This window comes from Aethalodelphis obliquidens, unplaced genomic scaffold, assembly GCF_003676395.1.
Source record: "Aethalodelphis obliquidens isolate GAN/ISIS:26980383/991018 unplaced genomic scaffold, ASM367639v1 scaffold4, whole genome shotgun sequence".
NCBI classification, from domain to species: Eukaryota; Metazoa; Chordata; class Mammalia; order Artiodactyla; family Delphinidae; genus Aethalodelphis; species Aethalodelphis obliquidens.
This window is the reverse complement of record NW_020837948.1, coordinates 76,500,555-76,522,514: the sequence shown is the minus strand read 5'-3', so window position 1 is coordinate 76,522,514 and position 21,960 is coordinate 76,500,555. Positions and strand designations below refer to the sequence as shown.

At 41.0% G+C, this 21,960-nt stretch overlaps 1 protein-coding gene across 3 annotated transcripts; it reads left to right on the top strand.

Moving 5' to 3' along the window:
- The first annotated feature begins 299 nt into the window (after positions 1–299).
- On the top strand, positions 300–5,954 carry FST (follistatin). 3 transcript variants are annotated; one of them, XM_027101132.1, is made up of 6 exons: positions 300–833; positions 2,757–2,948; positions 3,375–3,593; positions 3,907–4,131; positions 4,846–5,076; positions 5,542–5,668. In XM_027101132.1, coding segments are annotated over exons 1-6 (954 nt in total). In that variant the 5' UTR covers positions 300–748; the 3' UTR covers positions 5,544–5,668. The 3 variants fall into 3 exon arrangements, with proteins under 3 accessions (XP_026956933.1, XP_026956932.1, XP_026956931.1); XM_027101131.1 differs by lacking the exon at positions 5,542–5,668 and adding an exon at positions 5,821–5,947 and having other exon boundaries at positions 302–833; positions 4,849–5,076; XM_027101130.1 differs by lacking the exon at positions 5,542–5,668 and adding an exon at positions 5,821–5,954 and having other exon boundaries at positions 305–833.
- Positions 5,955–21,960: the final 16,006 nt, after the last annotated feature.

Genomic DNA, 21,960 nt, shown 5'->3' with positions numbered 1-21,960 from the left:
GCGGAGACCAACTCCCGCCCAGCCGCCCAGCTCCGCTCCGCCCGCCGCCGCCTCCAGAGCCCCCAGCGCGCCCCCACCAGACACACACACACACACACACACACACACACACACACACACACACACACACAAACTCACACTCTCTCTCTCTCTCTCTCACACACACACACACACACACACACACACACGCACACACGCACGCACACACACACACACGCCACCCCCGGCGCGCCGGCGCTACCAGCGAGCGGCGGCGTGCAGGACTTGAAGTGGGTGTTCTTCCCCACTCCCCCGCCCCGGTCGCCTGCCCCCTCCCTCTCGCTCCTACGCAAATAAGAACTCGGCGATTCCCCTCCTGCAGCTTTGATTTCGGGCACCTCCACCAGATAATTGGGAAGGGTTTCCAGAAGGTGGGAAATGTCACCTGATTCACACTGAACTTTTAGAAGCTCCCCACCCCCAAGGAGCCGCGCACACCCTCGCTCGCGGCCGCCCTCCCACTGCCCCACACACTGGGAGACCGCCCACCGCAAACCGCGGAGACCCCCGTCTAGATTTAAAGCGCGGCTGCGCCCGGCTTCTGACGTCCATTGAATCGCGCGGGCGGCCGGCGGCGAGCGCGGGGCTGCGCCGGGATCGCTGCGCCCTCCGCCGCTCGCCTCTGTGACGCGCGCCGCTTGCCCGAGCCACCCGCCGCCGCGCCCGCTCCCCGCGCCGCCGCGCTCCTCGCCCCGCGCCTGCCCCCAGGATGGTCCGTCCCAGGCACCAGCCCGGCGGGCTCTGCCTCCTGCTGCTGCTGCTCTGCCAGTTCATGGAGGACCGCAGTGCCCAGGGTAAGCAAGGGGGGATGCGCTGGGAGGTTCGGCACAGGGCAGGGGTTTGTACTTTTCGGTCGTCTCCACTGGGTCTGTTCTGAGCAACGCTGCTCTCGGAAGATGTTGGACCAACTTAGCGAGTCCGGGATGGAGAGGAGTGGGAAAACTAAAGGCAGTGACACTTTAGGACCTGAAGCCGAGTTTGGAGCGCGGTTATCCTTTAAAAGGAAAGGGGGTGAGCTGGAGTCTCTCTCAGTAGGTAGGGTTAGATGCTCCAAGTTTTGGACATAATGAGTTCAGATGTTATCTCCCCTGTTTGGCTCTGAGGAAGGGGACAAGCATCAGTAGCCTGGAGATTTCAGTCGACCCATTTGCAGTCTAACCTCCCTCCCTCCTATGTCTTGTGGATACCTTAAAAAAATGACTGGGTGGGGAGGGGGAGATACTGAAATTGCTTCGGTGGCTGGGGGACGTGGTTTCAGAAACTTTGCCCAAACTTGGAAATGTGGGTGCCGAAAATTTTAGAGGGAAGTAGCTTTCTGCCTAGTGGATGCTTCTTCCAACCCCCTCCCCCCAACCCTGCAAAAAAAAAAAAAAAAAAATTATTGCCCCGGACTCTTTTGAGTAGTTTACAGTTTTTTCCCCTTTGCCTCATTCCTCTGACTGTTAACTTTCTGTAGAACAGTGAGGAGCTCACAATTGATTTAAATTCTGAGATGCAAATTTCTAAAGCTTTAAAAATTAGATTTGTTTCTTTCAATTAGTCTTTGGGTAGAATTTTTTAAAATAATAATAGCAGCTTGCGATCCAATTATTGTTAAAGTTATATGGATGATTCATGAGAAATCTTCCTGACCAAAATCCGAACATTAAAAAGGAGGAAGGGGGAGAAATTACTTGCAAAGATTTCTTGGTAGGTATGAGATAGGGGTGTGTGTATACACACATACATGTATATAAAACCATGAAACAGTAGGAAGTTCCCCCCCACTTTTGTTTCCCCCCTACTCTTTTCTTGAGGCAGACTTGTAACTTTCCTGGCTTTAGCGTTAACATTTTGTGTGTGTTGTAAACTGTCCCCCGGGCACTGTCCCTAGCCGTCTGCGACGCGCTACTCTGAGTTGCCCGCCTTTCGGGACGAGGCGCTGCCGGGGTGCCGGGGAAAGCAGCCCTGGGAGATTTCGAAAGATCGCGGTGGCCGCGGGCGTCCTCCGGGTCTGGCGGATTGCAAAACGGCCCGTCGGGCGGGCTGCGCCTCGAGGCCGCGCGGGGCAGCGCCGGGCAGGGCCCGGTTGCTTTTTTGCTTTCATTTTTCACAAGTGCCTTTTGCTTGATCTGTTCGTGTGTGTGTGTGCGTGTGTGTGTGTGTCTGTGTGTGTGTCTGTGTGTGTGTCTGTCTGTCTGTCTCGGTCTCTGTCTCCCCCTTTCTTTTTCTTTCTCTCTCTCTCAAGTTCTCCTACTTTCTTAACCCCTGTCACAAATAATACTCGTACCGCCTACATGAATGCAACATGTAAAAACACCCGTCGCATCCTGTTTTTGTCAGGTTCTTTAATCTGCTCTTCGAGTCGCTGCAGGTTATGAAATGGGACGAATAAAAGTAAACAGTCTAGTAAAAGTCAATGCAAGCTGCACGTGTTGTGTCTGGGTCACTGGTAACTGACATTGATATGGCTGGGGCGCTCTGGCTTCTCGCTCTCGCCTTCCCTCCCCCTCGCCCACCTCCCACCTCTTCAATCTGGCTTTTTCCCCCTCTTTCTCCACCCCTTCACTCCCTCCGATTTGTTTCCTGCTTTTCTGCTTTTCTCTCCCGTCTCTCCTCCTCCACGCTCACTCCCTCCCCATCCCCGCCGGGTCTCCTTCCCTTGCCGGCTCGTCGCCTCTCTCCCCCTACCCCGCCACTGCTCACTCGCCCACCTCCCCGCCCCTGTCTCCCCGCAGCTGGGAACTGCTGGCTCCGCCAAGCAAAGAACGGCCGCTGCCAGGTCCTGTACAAGACAGAACTGACCAAGGAGGAGTGCTGCAGCACCGGCCGCCTGAGCACCTCATGGACCGAAGAGGACGTAAATGACAACACGCTCTTCAAGTGGATGATTTTCAATGGGGGCGCCCCCAACTGCATCCCCTGTAAAGGTAGGGCTCTTCCTCCCCAATTTGTAGGCCCTCAGTAGAGGGCGTCTTACCCTCCCAGTGCCCAGCTGGGGTTTGGGACTGGGAGACCTTTGTTCGTGGGATCCACCTAACCACCCCCAGCCCTGGTAAGCCATCCGGGTTTAATCTTGGGTGTCACATACTACAGGCAAAACAAGGTCGACAGAGGTTCTCGGACTTCTTAGCCAAATGTGGTGGTGAAGCCAGCCAACCCGTGCACTTTGAGAGAGATCTGGGTATGGGATGCAGCCCACTGTCCCCCACACCTGCCCCTCCTCAACTTCTGGGTGAGAGCCCCTGGGCTCGGACTGCTGGCAAGCACGATTGCGCGAGGCACCCGCAGCCCTCCTGGCTGACCTGCATGGTGCCTGGCCCCGGTTTTAATCCCTGCATCTTTCCAACTGCTAGAAACGTGCGAGAACGTGGACTGTGGGCCCGGGAAAAAATGCCGAATGAACAAGAAGAACAAACCCCGCTGCGTCTGCGCCCCAGATTGTTCTAACATCACCTGGAAAGGCCCAGTCTGTGGGCTGGACGGAAAAACCTACCGCAACGAATGTGCACTCCTCAAGGCCAGATGTAAAGAGCAGCCGGAACTGGAAGTCCAGTACCAGGGCAAATGTAAAAGTAGGTCTTACCCGGCCCCTCCCCCAGCTTTCTACCTGAGATAGACCCACTGCAAGACCCCCGCGGGATGGTGTAGTCTGCAGTGATAGCCTAATAAGGATGATACCAAATAAAGGAACCCTTTCTAACTTCTGAAGACTCCTTAAAACACTGAAGGACCAACCTAGAATCATAGTTTTCTTTTGAAAACCACAGGGCTCCCAGAGTACGTTTCTGAAAGCTGGATGCTTCATGATTTCCTTGATACTATCAAATGCTCGGTCCCTAAGGACCAGAAGATGCCTATTAATGTGTGTTTCCCTCTTTGTTTCAGAGACCTGTCGGGATGTTTTCTGTCCAGGCAGCTCCACATGCGTGGTGGACCAGACTAATAATGCCTACTGTGTGACATGTAACCGCATTTGCCCAGAGCCCACCTCCTCTGAACAGTATCTCTGTGGGAATGATGGAGTAACCTACTCCAGTGCCTGTCACCTGAGAAAGGCTACCTGCCTACTGGGCAGGTCTATTGGATTGGCCTATGAGGGAAAGTGTATCAGTAGGTATTCTGGATTGAGGAAGGAAAAGAAAAAATACAAAAAGAGAAAGAGGCTAGAACTGGTGTTAAAACTATGAGGTTAACCAATAAATAAGGCCAAAGCCTCCCCAAACACATAGCTTCACCAAAGAGAGAAATACTCTCCAGTTTGGGTAAACTGTCATGACCACAGCATTCCTTAAGAAAACCATTGTCTTCCGGAAACACTGGCATATATATTGAAATGCCAGCAAGACACAGGAAACAATTTTCCTCCTTAGAAACCAAAGAACTCACTCAATTTTACACCTTTTTTTTTTAAGTGCTAGACTTGCTGGAAGCAAGAAATAATTACTTAACAGTTCCTAAAATCTGTTATCAGATTCTGATAACTGATAGAATTCTTTCTTTTTTTAAAAGATCCCACTTATGGGAAATAATCAAATACATATTTAACTCAAGGATACCGTGAAATTCTGTTCCAAAAAAATGCTACAGTATTTTCATGTACTAATATAGTATGTAGGAAACTGGGGTGTGTGTGTGTGTGTGTGTGTGTGTGTGTGTGTGTGTGTGTGTTTTGGTTTTATTTATAGAGCATTTTTGCACAATATCTCCATCACCCCCATGAGTGAGTAATAAGATATGTTATATGTTTACATTTATTGATAGGAGACTAGAGAAAGGGGGCAAGGGGGAAATGGATTTACTCATCACAGGTATATTATATCCTAGAAGCAAAGTCCTGTGAGGATATCCAGTGCACTGGTGGAAAAAAGTGTTTATGGGATTTCAAGGTTGGCAGAGGCCGGTGTTCCCTCTGCGATGAGCTGTGCCCTGAGAGTAAGTCTGAGGAGCCTGTCTGTGCCAGTGACAATGCCACCTACGCCAGCGAGTGTGCCATGAAGGAAGCGGCCTGCTCTTCAGGCGTGCTGCTGGAAGTGAAGCACTCCGGATCTTGCAACTGTAAGTGCAATTTCTAACCTTGCTGCAATTTAAGGCTTTCCCAGGCAAGCCCTAGGGAATGGAGACGTAAAAAGCACGAAAACCTCCCCATATGAGCCCACTTCTGTTTAAGTTAGGTAGCTGCTAAATTTTAACAGCAGTTCGGCGAGCCACAGAACAACTGCCTGGAATGTTTCTGGGCTTTTAGGATTTGTCTGATGATCATCAAGGGGGTCGCCTCTAAAAACCTATCTGCAGTCATTTGCCCCTAATTTCTTTTGCTTTAGTAGTGTGCTTTGCTGTTTGCTTTATTAACACTTGAATCTAAACTAACTGCTTCAAAGGTTGTTTTTTTTTCTTTTTCAAAGACAGCTTTCTGTTATCACACAGGGGCTGCTGCTTTGTGCAGCTGCCTCTACTAACTCTGAATTAAGGACCCAAAGCAGTTATACCTAGAACACAAGAGCGCTTTTTATCTAATTTCAGGAATCTGCCCGTAAAACCTGAGCCATTGATTCTTCAGAACTTTCTGCAGTTTTTGACTTCATAGATAATGGTGTTTTTTTTTTTAAGTTTTTTTTTAAACTTATTGCATAACAGCAGATGCCAAAAACAAAACAAAAAAAAGCATCTTACTGCAAGTCACATAAAAATGCAACGCTGTAATATGGCTGTTTCAGAGGGCTTTGAAAACGTACACTGAGCTGCTTCTGCGCTGTTGTTGTCCATATTTAAACAGCAGCTCCCCTGTATTCCCCCATCTAGCCATTTCGGAAGACACCGAGGAAGAGGAGGAAGATGAAGACCAGGACTACAGCTTTCCTATATCTTCCATTCTAGAGTGGTAAACCCTCCACCAATGTTCAGTGTTGACATAGCCTTTGGGCAAAAAAAAAAAAGAAAGAAAAAGAAAAAGAAAAAATATATTGTCCATACTGTAAATAAGTGTATGCTTATTTATTTGGGGGGAAAACTATACATAAAGGACCTTTGTCCTAAAGCTCTCTCCCAGGCCACCTTGTTACTCATTGGACCCGGAGAGGCAGTCATTGTGAGGTCTACTGGATGAGGCCCATAGTTGAGACTTGTAGACATTTATTTATACTGTGTCATGTTTTATAATTTATACATAAAATGTCTGGTTGACTGTACACCTTGTTTTTGAAGAAATTTATTCGTGAAAGGAAGAGCAGTTGTTATTTATTGTGAGGTCTCTTGCTTGTAAAGTAAAAGCTTTTTTTTTTCCTTGTAAACCATTTAAGTCCATTCCTTACTATTCACTCACTCATCTGTCTCCCTTCATTTCACTGTTGTTAGACTCTTTTCCATTATAACAAACTTGCATGTCAGTTTCTGTCATGTTTATTTATTGGATTCTCTGCTGCCTGTTCTGTACATACGTGATCCCTCGGGTTTTGTTTACAAGGAATCTTGACTGACCAAAAGGCATTATAACTCTGACTCAGATAGAAGGTACAGAGGATACATCTTTGAGGAAATTCCTACTTCCGTTCTCTTGTTGTGATGAAGACATTTGTGAGAGGGGCTGATAGCAATGTTGGGTTTCTAATAATGTACTTTTAAGATGTTACAGATCCAAAGAAATTGAGTGATATGGGTGTCAGGAGCCTGAAGGAAGGGGAATGCTACACATTCAACCTTTTGTTAGGTGTTTCCTTTAAGCTAGTCTGCTGTACCTTTTAAATTAGTCCTTTTCACCCAATGTGTCATGAAAAGTTATATCAAAGCTTTATCAGTTCAAGTTTCTTGCTTTTCATAATACTTTTTTCTGATGCAATTTTATATTTTCAAACATGGCAAGTTAAATATAAATTCATTTAAATATATAGTTTTGTACTTTTCTACCATGTAAATGTGCAATGTATATAAAAGTTATAATGTGTATTTGTAAATAAATGATGAGTGAAAAAATAAAAAAATTTTAAAAAGCCAATGGTCTCAATTGCTGATGATGTAAAAGAAGTTATGTGGGCTTTTGAGTAAAAATGTGTATGTTACATTTGCTGAGAAATAGAGTTATCACTGAAATTAAGCGGCCAGGGCAGTAGGAACTCCAAGGTAAATTACAGATCACCTCAGTGGAGCTCAAAAGATAAAGGAATCTGAGGTCCAGCCACCCCTTTGTAGGAGTGATGGCATACCTACCACTCAGCCCTGGAGGACACTGTAGATGTTCTTCCCTGCAATGTACCAAGTCTAAAGTTTCCTCTTTAAAAACACCATCTTAGCTATCCTTGCTCCAGACTCATCTCCATAGCCAGAGGTGCCCTTTATCTTTCCTCATCTAAATACAGTGGATCTTAGATCTTTAAAAAACAAAGCACATCACAAGGAAAAGTGAAAATGGACTAATATATGACAGCACATCCTAGAAGTCAGAATATCAACTACAGAAATAAAGACAGTATAGTGTTGGAATTCTAGAGACTTGGTGAAGTGAGGGTGGGGCAGGGGTGGATTTCCACAATGATGTCCATGGTTCATGGAGAGTAAATAATGACACTTTCAAGGTAAGAGGACATGTATTAATATTTTGCAGTTTACATTAGACAGCCAAGTCACACTATCAGAGTCTCAGATTGGCATCTGGGGCATCAATTGTTTGTCCCTGTAATACATTGTACTACATAGTGATACTTAACTATATAATCACAAGTTTCCAACTCGTGTGCTAATTCATTGCCTAAGTATATTAGAAAATATCAAGTACGAGATGCAAAGAAGTGAGGATTGGGACTGTAGGAGGGCAAGTGCAAACAACAGTCAATATTGCAAACATTGCTAAGCAAATATGTTCTTTCTTTCAAAGACTGTGACCCAAGTTCTTTTCAAAAGTTTATCCCTTTTGTGAAAACCCTCTTTAATATAAATAATTATTAAAAATGACTGTAGGAGACTGTTGGCTCTCAACTGTGGTCACCAAATGAGAAATTTGGTGAAGGCAGAGGGGCCTCTTGGGTGGGCAGAGTTTGTATAATGATTAGGAGCCTGTTGGGTTCATTAGCCCTCTACTCCCGGTTCCCAGAGAAAAGGGGAAAAGAGGTGCAGAAGACAAACAGGCCACCATTAACCGAGGAAAGACAAGGATGGTAAATTCTGTAGTGCCCAGGAGCTGCTGGCTTGCCACTAGGGTTGGGCTCTTGGGTAAGGAAACAGCAGGCAGACATGGTTTCACATCTCTTCCTGGGACAGATTTATTACCTCATCCTGGGATGCTACTGATGCTTTAAAGCTGCCATTGACATCAGAGTAAAAACGTCAAATTTAACAGGCACCAATGTGTGTCTTGGCAAGGGGGAGTGATAAAATCAACAGCTTGCCTTTTAAACAACATCCGGATTATTTATTTATAATTTTTATTTCATACTTGTCAGCATCAATCATTCCTCTCAAACACCAGACAGTATCTCATTTTCCTTCTTGGGGTTTCCGACTTTTCCAGTAATCCTGCGTTAGGCTAATTAGTACCAAAAAATAGAAGTCTCTTTCAAAATTAAAATTAGATTAATACCATTAGGCTACTGTTAGAATTTCAGCTATGACTCAAAAGAATCTAATTCGTTTAGGTATATAAAGTAATTAATAGAAACAGTTGCTAGTAACTAGCTTTAATTAGTATGAGTTCATCCTAATCATCATTAGGAATTGCAAAATATCAAGTAATAATGAAAAATCTATCAGGGGTCTAATTTTCATCAGAGGTCCACTTCAATTAAGATTTTTACATGCTGTATGGGTATAGCAAAAACAAAATCTGGCATAATTAGAATCATTCTCAAACAATGCAGCTCAGTGTAGTACCTGGCCTTAGACTGGATCCTGTACCCAAGGGGGAAAGCCCTGTATATAACATTATTGTCCAACTGACAAAATTAGAACACTGTCCATAGATGAAAGCATTGTATCAAACCAAATTTACTGAAATTGACTACTGAAATATACAAGTAAGAGAATATTCCTATACTTAGGAAAGATACACTGAAGTATTTAGGGGGAAAGACCAAAATGTATGTAATTTACCCTTAAGTGATTTAGAAAGAAAAAATATAGCTTTATATAGGTTTTTTTCCCCCATATGTAATCAGAGAGAGCACACAAATGATAAAAGAAGTAAAATGTTAATTAACAATAAGTGAATTTGAGTAAAAGGTGTATGGGTATCTTTAATACTATCTTTATTTTTGCAACTTTTCTGTAAGTTTGAAATAATATCCAAATAAAAAGTTTAAAGATTTAAAAAGTCATTCTCAAGGAGAGGTGCACAGTAGACTGCTTTTCCCAATCTCTAGGAAAGCAACTGAAATAGAGTCATTTAAAAAATCATTTTGTATGACCAAAAGACTGGAAAATAATTCCAGTGAGTTCGCAAGGGCTAAAGAATCAAAATTGGCAATGAGAGAATTTCTGACACCTAAACCATACCTGAACTGAGAAACAGCCTTTTCTTTTCCATAACCATCTTAAAATTTAGAGTAATTAGTAGTTTTGATAAAACACTTCAAACACCAAAACCCCAGTTCTCCCCACTGCTTGCTATATATTAATTAGACAAGGAATTTAACCTCTCTAGGCCTCAGTTTTCCCATGTATGTAACCAGGATAATAAAAGTGTCTCCTTCATAACAGTGTTCTGAAGATTAAAAGAAATAAAATGTGTAAAGTGCTTAGATCTGTGCCTTGCACATGAAAAACAGCCAGCGAATAAGTGTCCTCTGGGACTGTAATAATTGTTATTAATTAAAGAAAAAAGACGGACTTGCCTGGTGGTCAAGTGGTTAAGACTCTCCTCCTCCACTGCAGGCTGCATGGCCTGAACAAAAAAAAAAAAAAAAAAGAAAGAAAAAGAAAGAGTGAAATTGTAGCTCATCAACCAGCCTCTACCTTGAAAATGCAATGAATAAGGAGTGGCACCAATCAAGACCAGAAGCACAAGTGTAAACAATTTATTTTAAATTTTAAACTATTTTAGCCACGTTAATATTTAACAGAGCTTCAGGAAGATCTAGGTGCTATAGCAAAAGTTCACAGTTCAAATAACAAATTGAGATACATTATTTTTCATGGAAATTTAGAAAAAAATCAGTCACCCAACATTTCAAAGCCATAAGACATGCATTTTGTCTTTTCATTCACACACCCAACACAATCCCTGGTAGTAAACTAGATTAAATCTGTCTTTAATTTTGATAGGATTTCCTACATGAGGGCTATAGGTTTCTAAAGATAGTAATAAATTATTTCCAAACTAGCAAAAATCCTAATGTAAATTGTACAATTACCAGATACAAAAAGGTGATACATTATTTAATTTATAAACTCATTTATTAAAAAACATTTTTCAAAACCTGCATCCTAAGACAGACACATTTCTCTTCTTCCCATTCCACTTTCCATTCAGATCAACAAACAATCATTCTTCAGCCAAAAGTTGTCATGTAAATAGACTCCAGGCATGCCTGCCCTGAGTATTCAGCAGACCTGCCCGGACATGTCCAAATCCCAGCTTCTGTTTAGCTGGAATCCCCCCATGAGTACTGGATGGTCCCTGGGTTTTGCCACCCTTGGACCTCAGATATCTTGGCTGGTACCATCAAGATTCCTGTGGCTGATTCCTTCAGACACTTAAACACATATTCTCTGGATTATACGAAATGTAGTCCTGGCAGAGCTATCATTTATTTTTCTATTTTAAGAATATGGCCCGGGAACCAGCTGGTACAGTCAGGAGCCAGATATACTGCCACCAAAAGTCTCTTGTATTAATTCCCTAAGGACTCAGGTCTCTGGCTGAAGAACAAGTATAAGCTTTTCTCAGTGATTTTGGGCAAGCAAGAAATCAGAAGCAAAGTCACAATCCTGGTGAATCAGAGTAGCTGTACATCTATTCGAGTTCTAAGAGATCTTCATATATCTCTATCTTTTCTGACACGAAAAAAAAAAAAATTGATGGGATGATTTCCTGGTCATGATGCATCCCATAAACAGTGGTGGCAGTGAAAGACCAAGGCACTGGCCAATCTCTATAGTTTCTTGAGATTGCTGTGGACTTATGGGCCAATGACAAGGGAAGAATTGGATTACTCAAAAGGCTACCAATACTTGAAACTCCTAGAGTCTTTTATAGACCCAGTGACCGAGGAAAAGTTATCAAAATAGATTGAGAGCACTTTATTTATTAGCTATGCGGAATCAGGACCCAGTCAATAAAATTCCCAAATATAAACAGTGCTACTCAGGGTGTAGTGCCTAGACCAGCAGCATCAGAATGACCTGGGAGCTTGTTAGAAATACAACTTTTCGAGCACTACCTCAGAACCACTGAACAAAATTCACCTGGGGTCCAAGAATCTGTGGTTTAACAAGCTTTCCAGGTGATTCTTGTGCATGCTAAAGTTTGAGAACTACTGCCCTAGAATCAATTCAAGCTCTGAGTGAGCCCTGGCTCCCTGATGTTCCAAAGGCAGCCAGAATACCCGTACATGGGTCTCTGGTAGGGCTACACAGAAACCGTGTTCAACTCTGTTCTGCCAGCCTCACCTGGCCAGAATTCCCACGCATAATTGGCCTTATTTTCAGGAGTGTACCTGCTGGTGGTAAAGGTACTTGGCCATAGACATCACAAAGCACATTTTTCCTAAGAATATTCTCAGCCTTCACCATCTTATGGGAGATCTTCCCAATGAGACTTAAGATGGACTGGCTAGGAGTTGTGGACTTGCCTTTACCATCCCTTCCAGGCATATGTATTGAGTGGTAAGTTATCAAGAAGAGACATGAATTTTAAATGAAGATAGTGACATTCCAACCCTGGTCCTCCCTTAAATTGACATTTGTTCCACTTCCCTTCCCTAGCACTTGCCTACAACTTCTTCCAGCAGTTCTACATCATCTTCTTAGAGAGTAGAACTTCCAACTTCATCCACTGGTCAGGAAGCCAAAACTGCTACTAATCTCATCCACCTCTTCTAAGAACAGGGAGCTCTAAGCAACCAGATGAAATAGACGTGCAGGCTCAAAACTATAATAAGTGATATCCTCCTAGGAATGTATCCAGAGACAACAACATCCCAAGGTCCATAGGCTGAACCAAGATTGAAAGGGCCTCTCTCACAATGTTTTGACATTCTATTCCTCCTGGCCTCATATCTTTTCCTACCTCAATCACCTCAATGATTCTCTCACTAGAACCTCGGTTCTATGAACTCCTGTCCATTTCCCCACACTCTTTGGCCAAAATCCTAACTATGGATCAGTGAAATCCACCTTCTCTACAACTATACCTATGCTGCTGAGCAAAGATGAAATCCTCAAAAAGTACCACTGGGTGCCCTTACACAAGTATGGAATCTAATCTCAGTTGGGTTCTTTAAGAGCAATATTTTATAATCTGTCTTTTCCCATTTCCCTCTCTGGCACTTCCAAACCACGCCCACTCTCCTCACTTTCAGTGAACTTTATCTCATCTACTCAACTAGATAATTGCTGCCATCAGGAAAGAATTACGTCAGCTTCCTCCACTGCCATAAGTTTGCCCTATTCCATACAATTTGTAACAACCTTCCCTCCAACCTCAAAGAATCTCATTTTCATTTCTGTGTTTTCCACCACCCCCCTCCCATCTCTTCCAGAAATTCACTCTATGAACAGAACTTTCCCTCCATCATTTAAAATTTTTCCCTCTATGGTGGTTTTATTAACCTGAGCCTATAAATATGTTTCATAAAAATGTTTCTAAATAAGGATAGGAAAATTGAAATAATTAGTAAAGTTTGCCTAATTCAAGCCACACACACACACATACACACACACACACACACACACACACACACACACACACACACACATAAATGCTTCAGCCTTGGCTAGCCCTTTAAAAAAAAAAAGCCTTCTTATGTCTTCCTCTAGACACAACCTGTGGCATAATCTCCATTCTATCTCCACTAGCTCACCTCTCCCTCATTCCTCAACCTTCTGCAATGTGGTCTTTCCTCCTATTCTTCATCTAAATATGTTTGGCAAACATTATCCATGACTTCCAAGCTCCCAGTACAATGGACACAATGGATAACTCCGTCCTTACCTAATGAATCACTCTTTGATTTGTACATTGTCAACCGGACTCTGCTCTTCTCAATTCCCCTGGTTTTTTAATTTCCCCCACCCGTTATCACACCATTCTTATGGGACTTCCTTACGCGCCGTGTTCTTCTCACCAGTAAAGTAGGATCAAAAGCTGGCAACCTATGGACTGTATCCAATTTATATTTTATTTGATCACCCACACCTGTAAAATAATTTTGAATTAGTTAACAATATTTTAAAATTAGGAAATCCCACCCCAAAATCTGGATTTCTACTTTCTCTTGAAAAATCTGAGAACCAGATATCACTGGGCCTGTGATCCCACACAATCACCAGGAGCAGAGCAGACATCAGCAACTCTTTTTCTTTTTTTTTTTAGCAACACTTTCTTTAGATGGGTACATGCCCCCTAGTTCACTGCACCTCCCATGTCGCCTGTTGTCCTTCACCTGGTTTGTTTCACTCATCTACCTGATCTGACTGCCGTTTGTTGGCCAAGAGTTCCATCCTCCGTCCCCTCGCTTTTCAGTCTGCACAGTCTTCTATGTATTCCACAATATTCCAATATCATCAGATTGTCATGGTTTTCACTGCAATCCAAATGCTGGTGACTGAAGATTGCTATGACCAGCCCTGATATTTGATTGAGCTTCAGATCATTCCTTTTCTTCTACAGTCAGGAAATTGCCCCTTTACCTACTGCCCCTAACAAAGGGATGCCCCTCACTCTGCTTGTTTCCTCACACAGATTCCTTCCAAATCAGAATCTTATAGGAATAAATCTGATTGGTGAAACTAAGTCCCCAACAAGGGAAGTTGGGAAATGCAGGGTTAAATTTTAAATTGGGAAAGTATAATTCAGCATAAAGTAGAGGGAGTGTCCCAGAGATCTTGGCAGCCACAATGACAGGTAAATACCACGAGATAATCTAAACAAAGATAATTATAAAGTTGTTAAAAGTAGAACTGCAAGTGGCTGAAGCCAGAGGGAGAGTATAGAATTCATCAACATCAGCAAGGTTCAAGAGTATTTTCTCAGAAGCACTCAACAACCAGGAAGCTGTTCCCAATCTACTACCAGTCAAATACTCCACCCAATAAAATGGCTGCTGCCAAACACTCTGCGTTATACCAACACAATTCAGAGGAACACGGGAGGGCAGAGAAATAGACCAGAGAACAACAACATCAGACAGCGAAGCGATTTCCCAAATAATGAACAGCAGTCAGCATTTAGCAGAATGTTTTGCAAGGGAAAGCTTTCTGTCCTCCAGCCTCTAGTGGACCAGAGCAGAAGCTCATACTTAGAAATATGTGACTGAGGAGTCTGAACTCAACCTCAAGCAAAGACTGGTAGAAAACTAAGAATTCTCTGACATTAGCAAAGATCCTTATATGGGAATGTCCGATCTCCAGCACTGATGACATGGGACAGAGATCTAGGTGACAAAAGAAAAAGGACCAGATCAAGATACACATTTCCCTTCACCAATATCTAGGGGCAGAGGGAATGAATATAAACTAAATCAACATTTTGAAAGTTGTTTTATTTGATTTACTGATTTTTTAATCTGTTAAAATTCTCCTGAAGTGCGTTCCATTTTATGGGCCAAAATTACACCTCAACAAAACCCCACAGGTATCATTTATTTATAGTTGGGAATCAACTATAATTTTTTCAAAAATCTTATATATGACCTCAGTATTAAATTAACACAAAGTTCCAGTAATTAATTAGAAAGAAAACAGAAACGGATTTATATCTATACATAATAAATCAATATAAACTTCAGAATTTGTCAGAGAAATATTGCACCAAGATGTCCAGAATAGATAAATATGTAGAGACAGAAGGATTAGTGGTTGTCCAGGACTGGGGGAATGGGACATAAATTGGGGGGGCAGGGGGTGACTGCTAGTGGGTACAGGATTTTTTTGAAGGGATGAACATGTGCTAAAATTGATTGTGGTGATTATTGCAAAACTCTGTGAATATATAAACACCACTGAATTGTACACTTTAAATAAATGAATTGTATGGTATATGAATTTTATCTCAATGAAGCTGGGGTTTTTTTTAAATAACTTCCAAGATAATTTAAATGGAAGAATTTCATAGTTTGGCTTACTTTTAAAATTGTTTTAGGGACTTCCCTGGTGGTGCAGTGGTTAAGAATCTGCCTCCCAATGCAGGGGACTCGGGTTCGATCCCTGGTCAGGGAACTAGATCCCACATGCATGCCACAACTAAGGAGCCCACGAGCCACAACTAAGACCCGGCACAACCAAAAATAAATAAATAAAATTAAAAAGTAAATAAAATAAAATTGTTTTAGTTTTACAAGAGTCGATTTTAAAAGATACACATTATTACATCTTAACACATTCTAGTTGTGTACTCATATTTACTCTAGATTTCTATGCCCTTAAATATCAGTTTTGATAGTGGTAAATATAAACCAAGTATTGAAATTATAACTGTAGAAAATTTAGTCATTTTAGCTTCAGTAGAAATCTTTTCATGAATTAATAATACTCCATACTTTCATCCCAGTTTTATTGCCATAGAGATGGTGAGAAATGGAGTCAGAATTCTATGGGAAAAAAAGACTTAATTTACCAATGCAAGTTTCTTTTAACATTACTAAGAAAATTCTAGACTTGGTAAATGATAAAAATTCCAGTCTTATCATATTCTACTTTTCACTGAAAACATTTAAGATAAAATTAAAAGAACAATAATTAATAAATTTATATAAAAACTTTACCCAAAGAGAGAATAATTTTGGTTCCACCTGGCTACTAACACAGTCAAACAGTCTTAAGGCAAATAATTATGTTATCACATGTTTTTATTGATGTGCTGCCAATTTCTATAAGCACAGAAGTTAATTTTTTCCCCTTTTGGGTGTAAAGTGATGCTAGAAAAGAGAATTACTAGTATATAAGAGTTTAATCTGTAGTCATATTTTAGTGTTGCTTATTATACTTCATCTTGGAAATGAAAAGCTTGCAACTTTTTTGGCAAATATATTTATGCACATTCATTCTTTCCGATTAGAGCAAATTGTTCCTTAAGAAAAATTTTCACTCCGCAAATAAATATGCTTTATTTTCCACTTAGAAATTCAGTGGAAAATTAGACTCTACCATCTGAATGCTAGTTTTCTTTAATTAAATTAAATTAAATTGTTTTTCACTAATTACGGTTTTAAAATTGCAGCTTTCCCTTTCAGAATGTGAAAGAAGGAAAGAGTTAACTATGTCTTTTCTCCTTTATACAATCTTGATCTTTCATAAAATCCTCCAATCTTAACTCAGATTCTTATTCTTTAGTTAAAGTTGGTGTGTGCTTTTTTTTTTAAAGATTTTAATTTGATCATTCGATTCCTTTGGGGAGAGGGACTTGAGACTTTATGCAAACACTTTCTTGTTTATCTAGAATATTAATTATATATCTCAAAGTATGATATACAACATACTATGGCAATGATGCTTATGCATATATAATGAGAGACTCTTCCCTTAAAACTCTACTTCAATTCACATAGGGTTCCCATAATCACCCAAAGCTAGTTGGGGTTTGGCCAGACAAAGGTTACTAATAGCTTACCTGTCAAGAGAAACACTTACACTTTTTGCTCTATCTTGGAATTTGCCCGGAGGGTTTTAAGGCAGGAAACACTAAGTATGCTGATTATTCTTTTTGCACTTCCACTCCCACCCATTCTCCATCCTTTTCTCTCCTGCTCTGTGTCCTGGAAGGCTGAGCCCTACAGAATGCCCCTGTGGGGGCTGGTTTACCTCTAGGTCTGGCCAGGTCAATGAGAAGAAAGCAGAGGAAAGAGATGTGGGGTACTGGTTCCCTGCTCGCTCCCTGTTTCAGCACCAACTCTCTGGTAGTTGCTGCTTCCCTCCATGACCATCCAGGAGAAGGAGGACGGCCCAATCTATACATTTCCAGTTCCCTTTCAGTCCAGAAACTCTATTTCTTGCCCTCATTCTTCTCTAAGGAAAGTAAGGTCTTCCTATTTTTACTTGTCTAGGTGCCATTGCTTGCTTATTCCCTTACCCCTGCAACACCACTGTGACGAGTCCTATCCTGTGTGAAGGTTCTGATCAAACTCTCGGGCCAGGGACAGGGCATGGATTCTCTCTTCCTGCCTCAACCTGACAGACACAGGAGTCTTCTAAGACTTCCTATTCAGACCTGATTTTTGGTTGATCAATCCTGAATTCATATAGGAAAAGGGGGGAAGAAAACATTCAGGAAGAGAAGAGTTTCTCTACCACAGCCTGATACGACTGCTTCTCAGTTTGATCTGCCTCATTTCATTGAAAAACACTGCTTTTGCTAACACTGCTTCTAAACTTCAGATCCTTAGCCAATACACGTGAACGTGTGCATTTTTAGGGTACATAATTCAGTGAATACAGCAGTTTGACACTCTCAAATTGGAATAGCAGCAAAGAGAGGCAACTTCCACTGAAAACCAAAAGAGGTTTCCTGAGTCCTCTTCACTTTTATATCAGCACACTCCAGTTTCAGGGCTAAAGCAATCTATTCCACCACCTTCTCTGTCCAGACTTGTGTCCAGGACCATGGCACCAATCTGTTTGAAAGCACAAGTTTTTCAGTTGTGTTTTTGATAATGAGTCTGCTATAAGCACTGCTTTATTTCCTTGCTCAACTGAGGAGAAAAGCCTAGACTCAGAATCTGCTACATTTTTGGATTAACAAAGGAGCTTATCTTATTTAAATAATGGAAAGAATCATTATAATAAAATCAGTGAGGTCATAGTCAATGTATTAATTACCACAAGTAGGTTAAATAAATTCAAATTACTAAGACAAACGTATTTATTTCTTTAAGTGAATAAATGTAATTTTGTATAACAAATATTCTAACACATACAGTTTCTTAAACATGCCTGGAGATTAACATAACCTGAAGTTTATAGGTTACAATTGTTAACCAAAAATCTTTCATATTTGGAAGCTGCATATCACAGAAGATTTCCTTATAAATGTTAATGACATTTATAAAGAAATATAATTGTGTTTAAAAGAGACAAAATTGGTACAAATTTAAAGTGGAAGAGCTTTGCGTCTCCTCCCACCCACCCTAGGTTGAAGGTTATTTGTACCTCATGTTCTTAAAACCACTTAAGCACTTTTTTTTAAAAAAAGTCATGTGTGTTTGATTCGAATAAGAAATGCATACACGTGTTAGTAAATTCAAAGGGAACAAAAGGATATCTAGGGAATTGAATGTTTCTCTCCCACCCCTATATCCTGGTCACCAAGTTCCCCTCCTCTGAAGCAATGAATGGTACCAGTTTCCTGTATATTTTTCAGAAATACTCAGTGCATAAGCAAGCATGTACTGTATTTTTGTGCAGTTTGCTTTGTTCACTTCTTATATCTTATAGGATATAGATTGTTCCATATCGGTATAAAGCTGGCTCATTTTTTTAAAAAAGAAGATAAAGTGTTAAAAGACATAGATGTGGGCTTCCCTGGTGGCAAAAAAAATAAAATAAAAAATAAAAAGACATAGATGTACCATAACTTAGGCTATTTTTTAAGACCTTTCTTGTTTTGGGTATCCTGTGCTAGCTACTCATCAACACTTTATTTTTCCTTCGCCTTTTATTTCCTAGTCACCTTCTTGATTTATTTGTTTGTTTTCACTTATATAGCAGAAAAGGTAAGAACAAATGTGATGATGATGATGACATAAGGATATAGGAGGGTGAAGAGACAATTTGCTTTCATGAGGATTTTTCAGTGGTGTACTGGGAAGTGTGATTTAACAATAAGTTTTCCAGGGAGAAAAAGCCCTGCTTGGTGGCATTTGCCGATCATTGTATCATAGTCAGTTTCAAGCTACCAATGTGATGCCACTGAACCCAGAGTTGGAAAGAGATATGTACGATTCTATAGTATTTTTTCTGAACAGATACAAGAGAATTAACCTCATCATTATAGATAATAGTAAAATGATTAGGAAGTGATGGGTTTTAAAATATGTATTACTTTTGTTTTGGTATAATTTAACTAATACACGTATACTTAAATAGCTTAATTTTGAATACCAGCTTGTTAACTTCTAACAATTGGCTTACAAAATTCCTGAAAATATTACAATCAGCTCTCGTGAGCTGGTATGCACCAGCTCTGGCATGCCTCTAATTGTGTTTATCCTTATTGAGCAGGTACCTACATTAGCATATGTCTAAAGATATCTTCTCTTGACTCATAATCATCTCAAATTTAATATGTCCAAAAGCAAAATCCTGATTACCCGCTATGCTCAAACCCCTTTCTTCCAATTGCTCCAGTCAGAAACCTTGGAATCATCCTTTACTCTTTTCTTTCATACACACTACATCTAATCTGTCTGTAAATCCTGTTGACTCTACTTTCACAATAATGTCCAGTTTCCAACCACTTCTCATCACCTCCACTGACACCACCTTGGTCCCTCTTGTATGCCAACACCTAGGATGTTGTCTAGCACATAACTAGAACTGAACAAATATTCATTGAATGAATAACCGTCTGAATGCAAGGCAGAATATTTTGAAAAAAAGTAATCTCATTTTTATGTGGTTTAACTTTCTTTTGTCATTACCCAATCAAAAATCTGCAATGGGCCCTTATTTTCTAGAAAACTGCAATTTGTAAGCCACTGACTTTTCACAGATCCACATACACACCGAACATTATAATATGTCTGCTAACAGACGAACATCCATTTTTTTCCCTATGTCTGTAGATGCTTTGGTGGTAAGTAGAACACAAATCTATTTTAAAATACTATTAAATTTATCGTAGCTTTTTTGTCATTATACAGTTTTTCAGAAAAATCCCAAAATTATGATTACAAAGGAGTCCTTGTACTGGAAAAAAAGAAAAAGAAAAAGAAAAAGCTAACCTAGGGGAAGAAGTCCAAAATCAATTGCATTTAATTTTAAAACTCACTAATTAAAATTGTGCTGGGTGATACTTATAGTACAAAGAGGTGTGCCTGACTTTGTGAATGATAACAACATGAATAGGACATATTCTTGGTCCTATAAGAATTTTAATCTACTTGGGAGATAATTCAATTCAAAATAATTCTACCATGAGTTCTACTGTGAAAAGAATACAAAGTACTAGGAGGCTATCTGAAAAAGAGATCAATTCTACCCAGAGGAAAAAGGCTTATCATCAAAAGAGGTGGAGACAGTCTGAGCTGGGCCTTATAGGCTGGCTAGCTAGAAGGTAGAAACACATTCCAGGCAAAGGGAAAAGGTTGAGTTAAAGAATGGGCATGAAAGTGAAGAGTGTACTCAGAGAAGCCCTGTAGAATGGTTTTTATGGCTAAAGGTATATAGTTGTAAGGCGTGGAATGGTAGGATAAGCTAGAAAGATAAGTTGTAATCAGATTGCTGTGGGCTAGGCTGAAGAATCTGGTCTTTGTTCTGCAAGTGAAAAGCAGCCATTAAAGTTTTTCAACTGCATTCAACAAATATCTATAAGTACCTAATATGTAACTAGCCATGAGCCAGGTACTAGAGATGCAGTGGCCACCAAGAGAGATAAGATATTGTCTACCCTCAGCCTTTGAGCAAGAGAATGATGTCACCTGATCTATATTTTTGGAAGATAAATCCACAGAAAAGATTGACTAATTTCTTAGTTTTTCAGTCACTTGTAAGGGAAATTATTTTGGACAGATAAAATATATTCACTATAAACAATTCCCCTCATCTGTAATTCCCTCCAACCCCTTTTCTAGGGAAGATAGAGTCAAAGAAGAGTTTTTTCTTATAGAGAGGAATGAGGAGCAGGAAGCTTGTTATGAGTTGAATTGTGTCCTCTGAAAACTAATATGTAGAAGTTCTACTCTTAGCACCTCAGAATGTGACCTTATTTGGAAATAGGGTCACTGCAAATGTAATTAGTTAAGATGAGTCCATTTAGGGTGGACCCTAATTCAATATGACTTGTGTCCTCATAAAAAGGGAAATTTGGATGGAGATGCACACCGGGAGAACACCATGTGAAGGTGAAAGCTGAGATTAGGGTAATGCTTCTACAAGACAAGGAATGTCAAAGATCGCCCGCAAACCACCAGAAGCTAAATCCATGGAACAGATTCCCCACCACAGCCCTGAGAAGGAACCAGTCCTACCCATACCTTGATCTTGGAGTTCTAGCCTCTAGAACTGTGAGACAATACATTTTTGTTCTTTTTTTTTTTTTTTTTTTTGCGGTACGCGGGCCTCTCACTGTTGTGGCCTCTCCTGTTGCGGAGCACAGGCTCCGGACGCGCAGGCTCAGTGGCCATGGCTCACGGGCACAGCCGCTCCGCAGCTTGTGGGATCTTCCCGGACCGGGACACGAACCCGTGTCCCCTGCATTGGCAGACGGACTCTCAACCACTGCACCACCAGGGAAGCCCTAAATTTCTGTTCTTTAAACCACCAAGTTTGTGGTATTTATGTCAGTTCTTACAAGCTTATAGAAGGATGAAGGCTATAATGTTCCACATTAGAAAAGGAATAGCGAAAGATCTCTGTTGGCTTGGTGAAATCAGAGTGGTGAAGGCTGAGTCTGTAAAGCTGGACAGGTTTCTTGAAAGGTAAAGGGGGAGACAACACCCTAAAAAGGAACTTTGAGGGGTAGAATAGAAAAGTCTAATAGGAATGTTCAGTAAAACTTTGCTGTGTGGTGTGTGATGTCATTCTCTTCTTCAGCTCCCCCGAAAGCTTTCAGTAAAATCTACATTATTCATGTTCTTAGGTGAT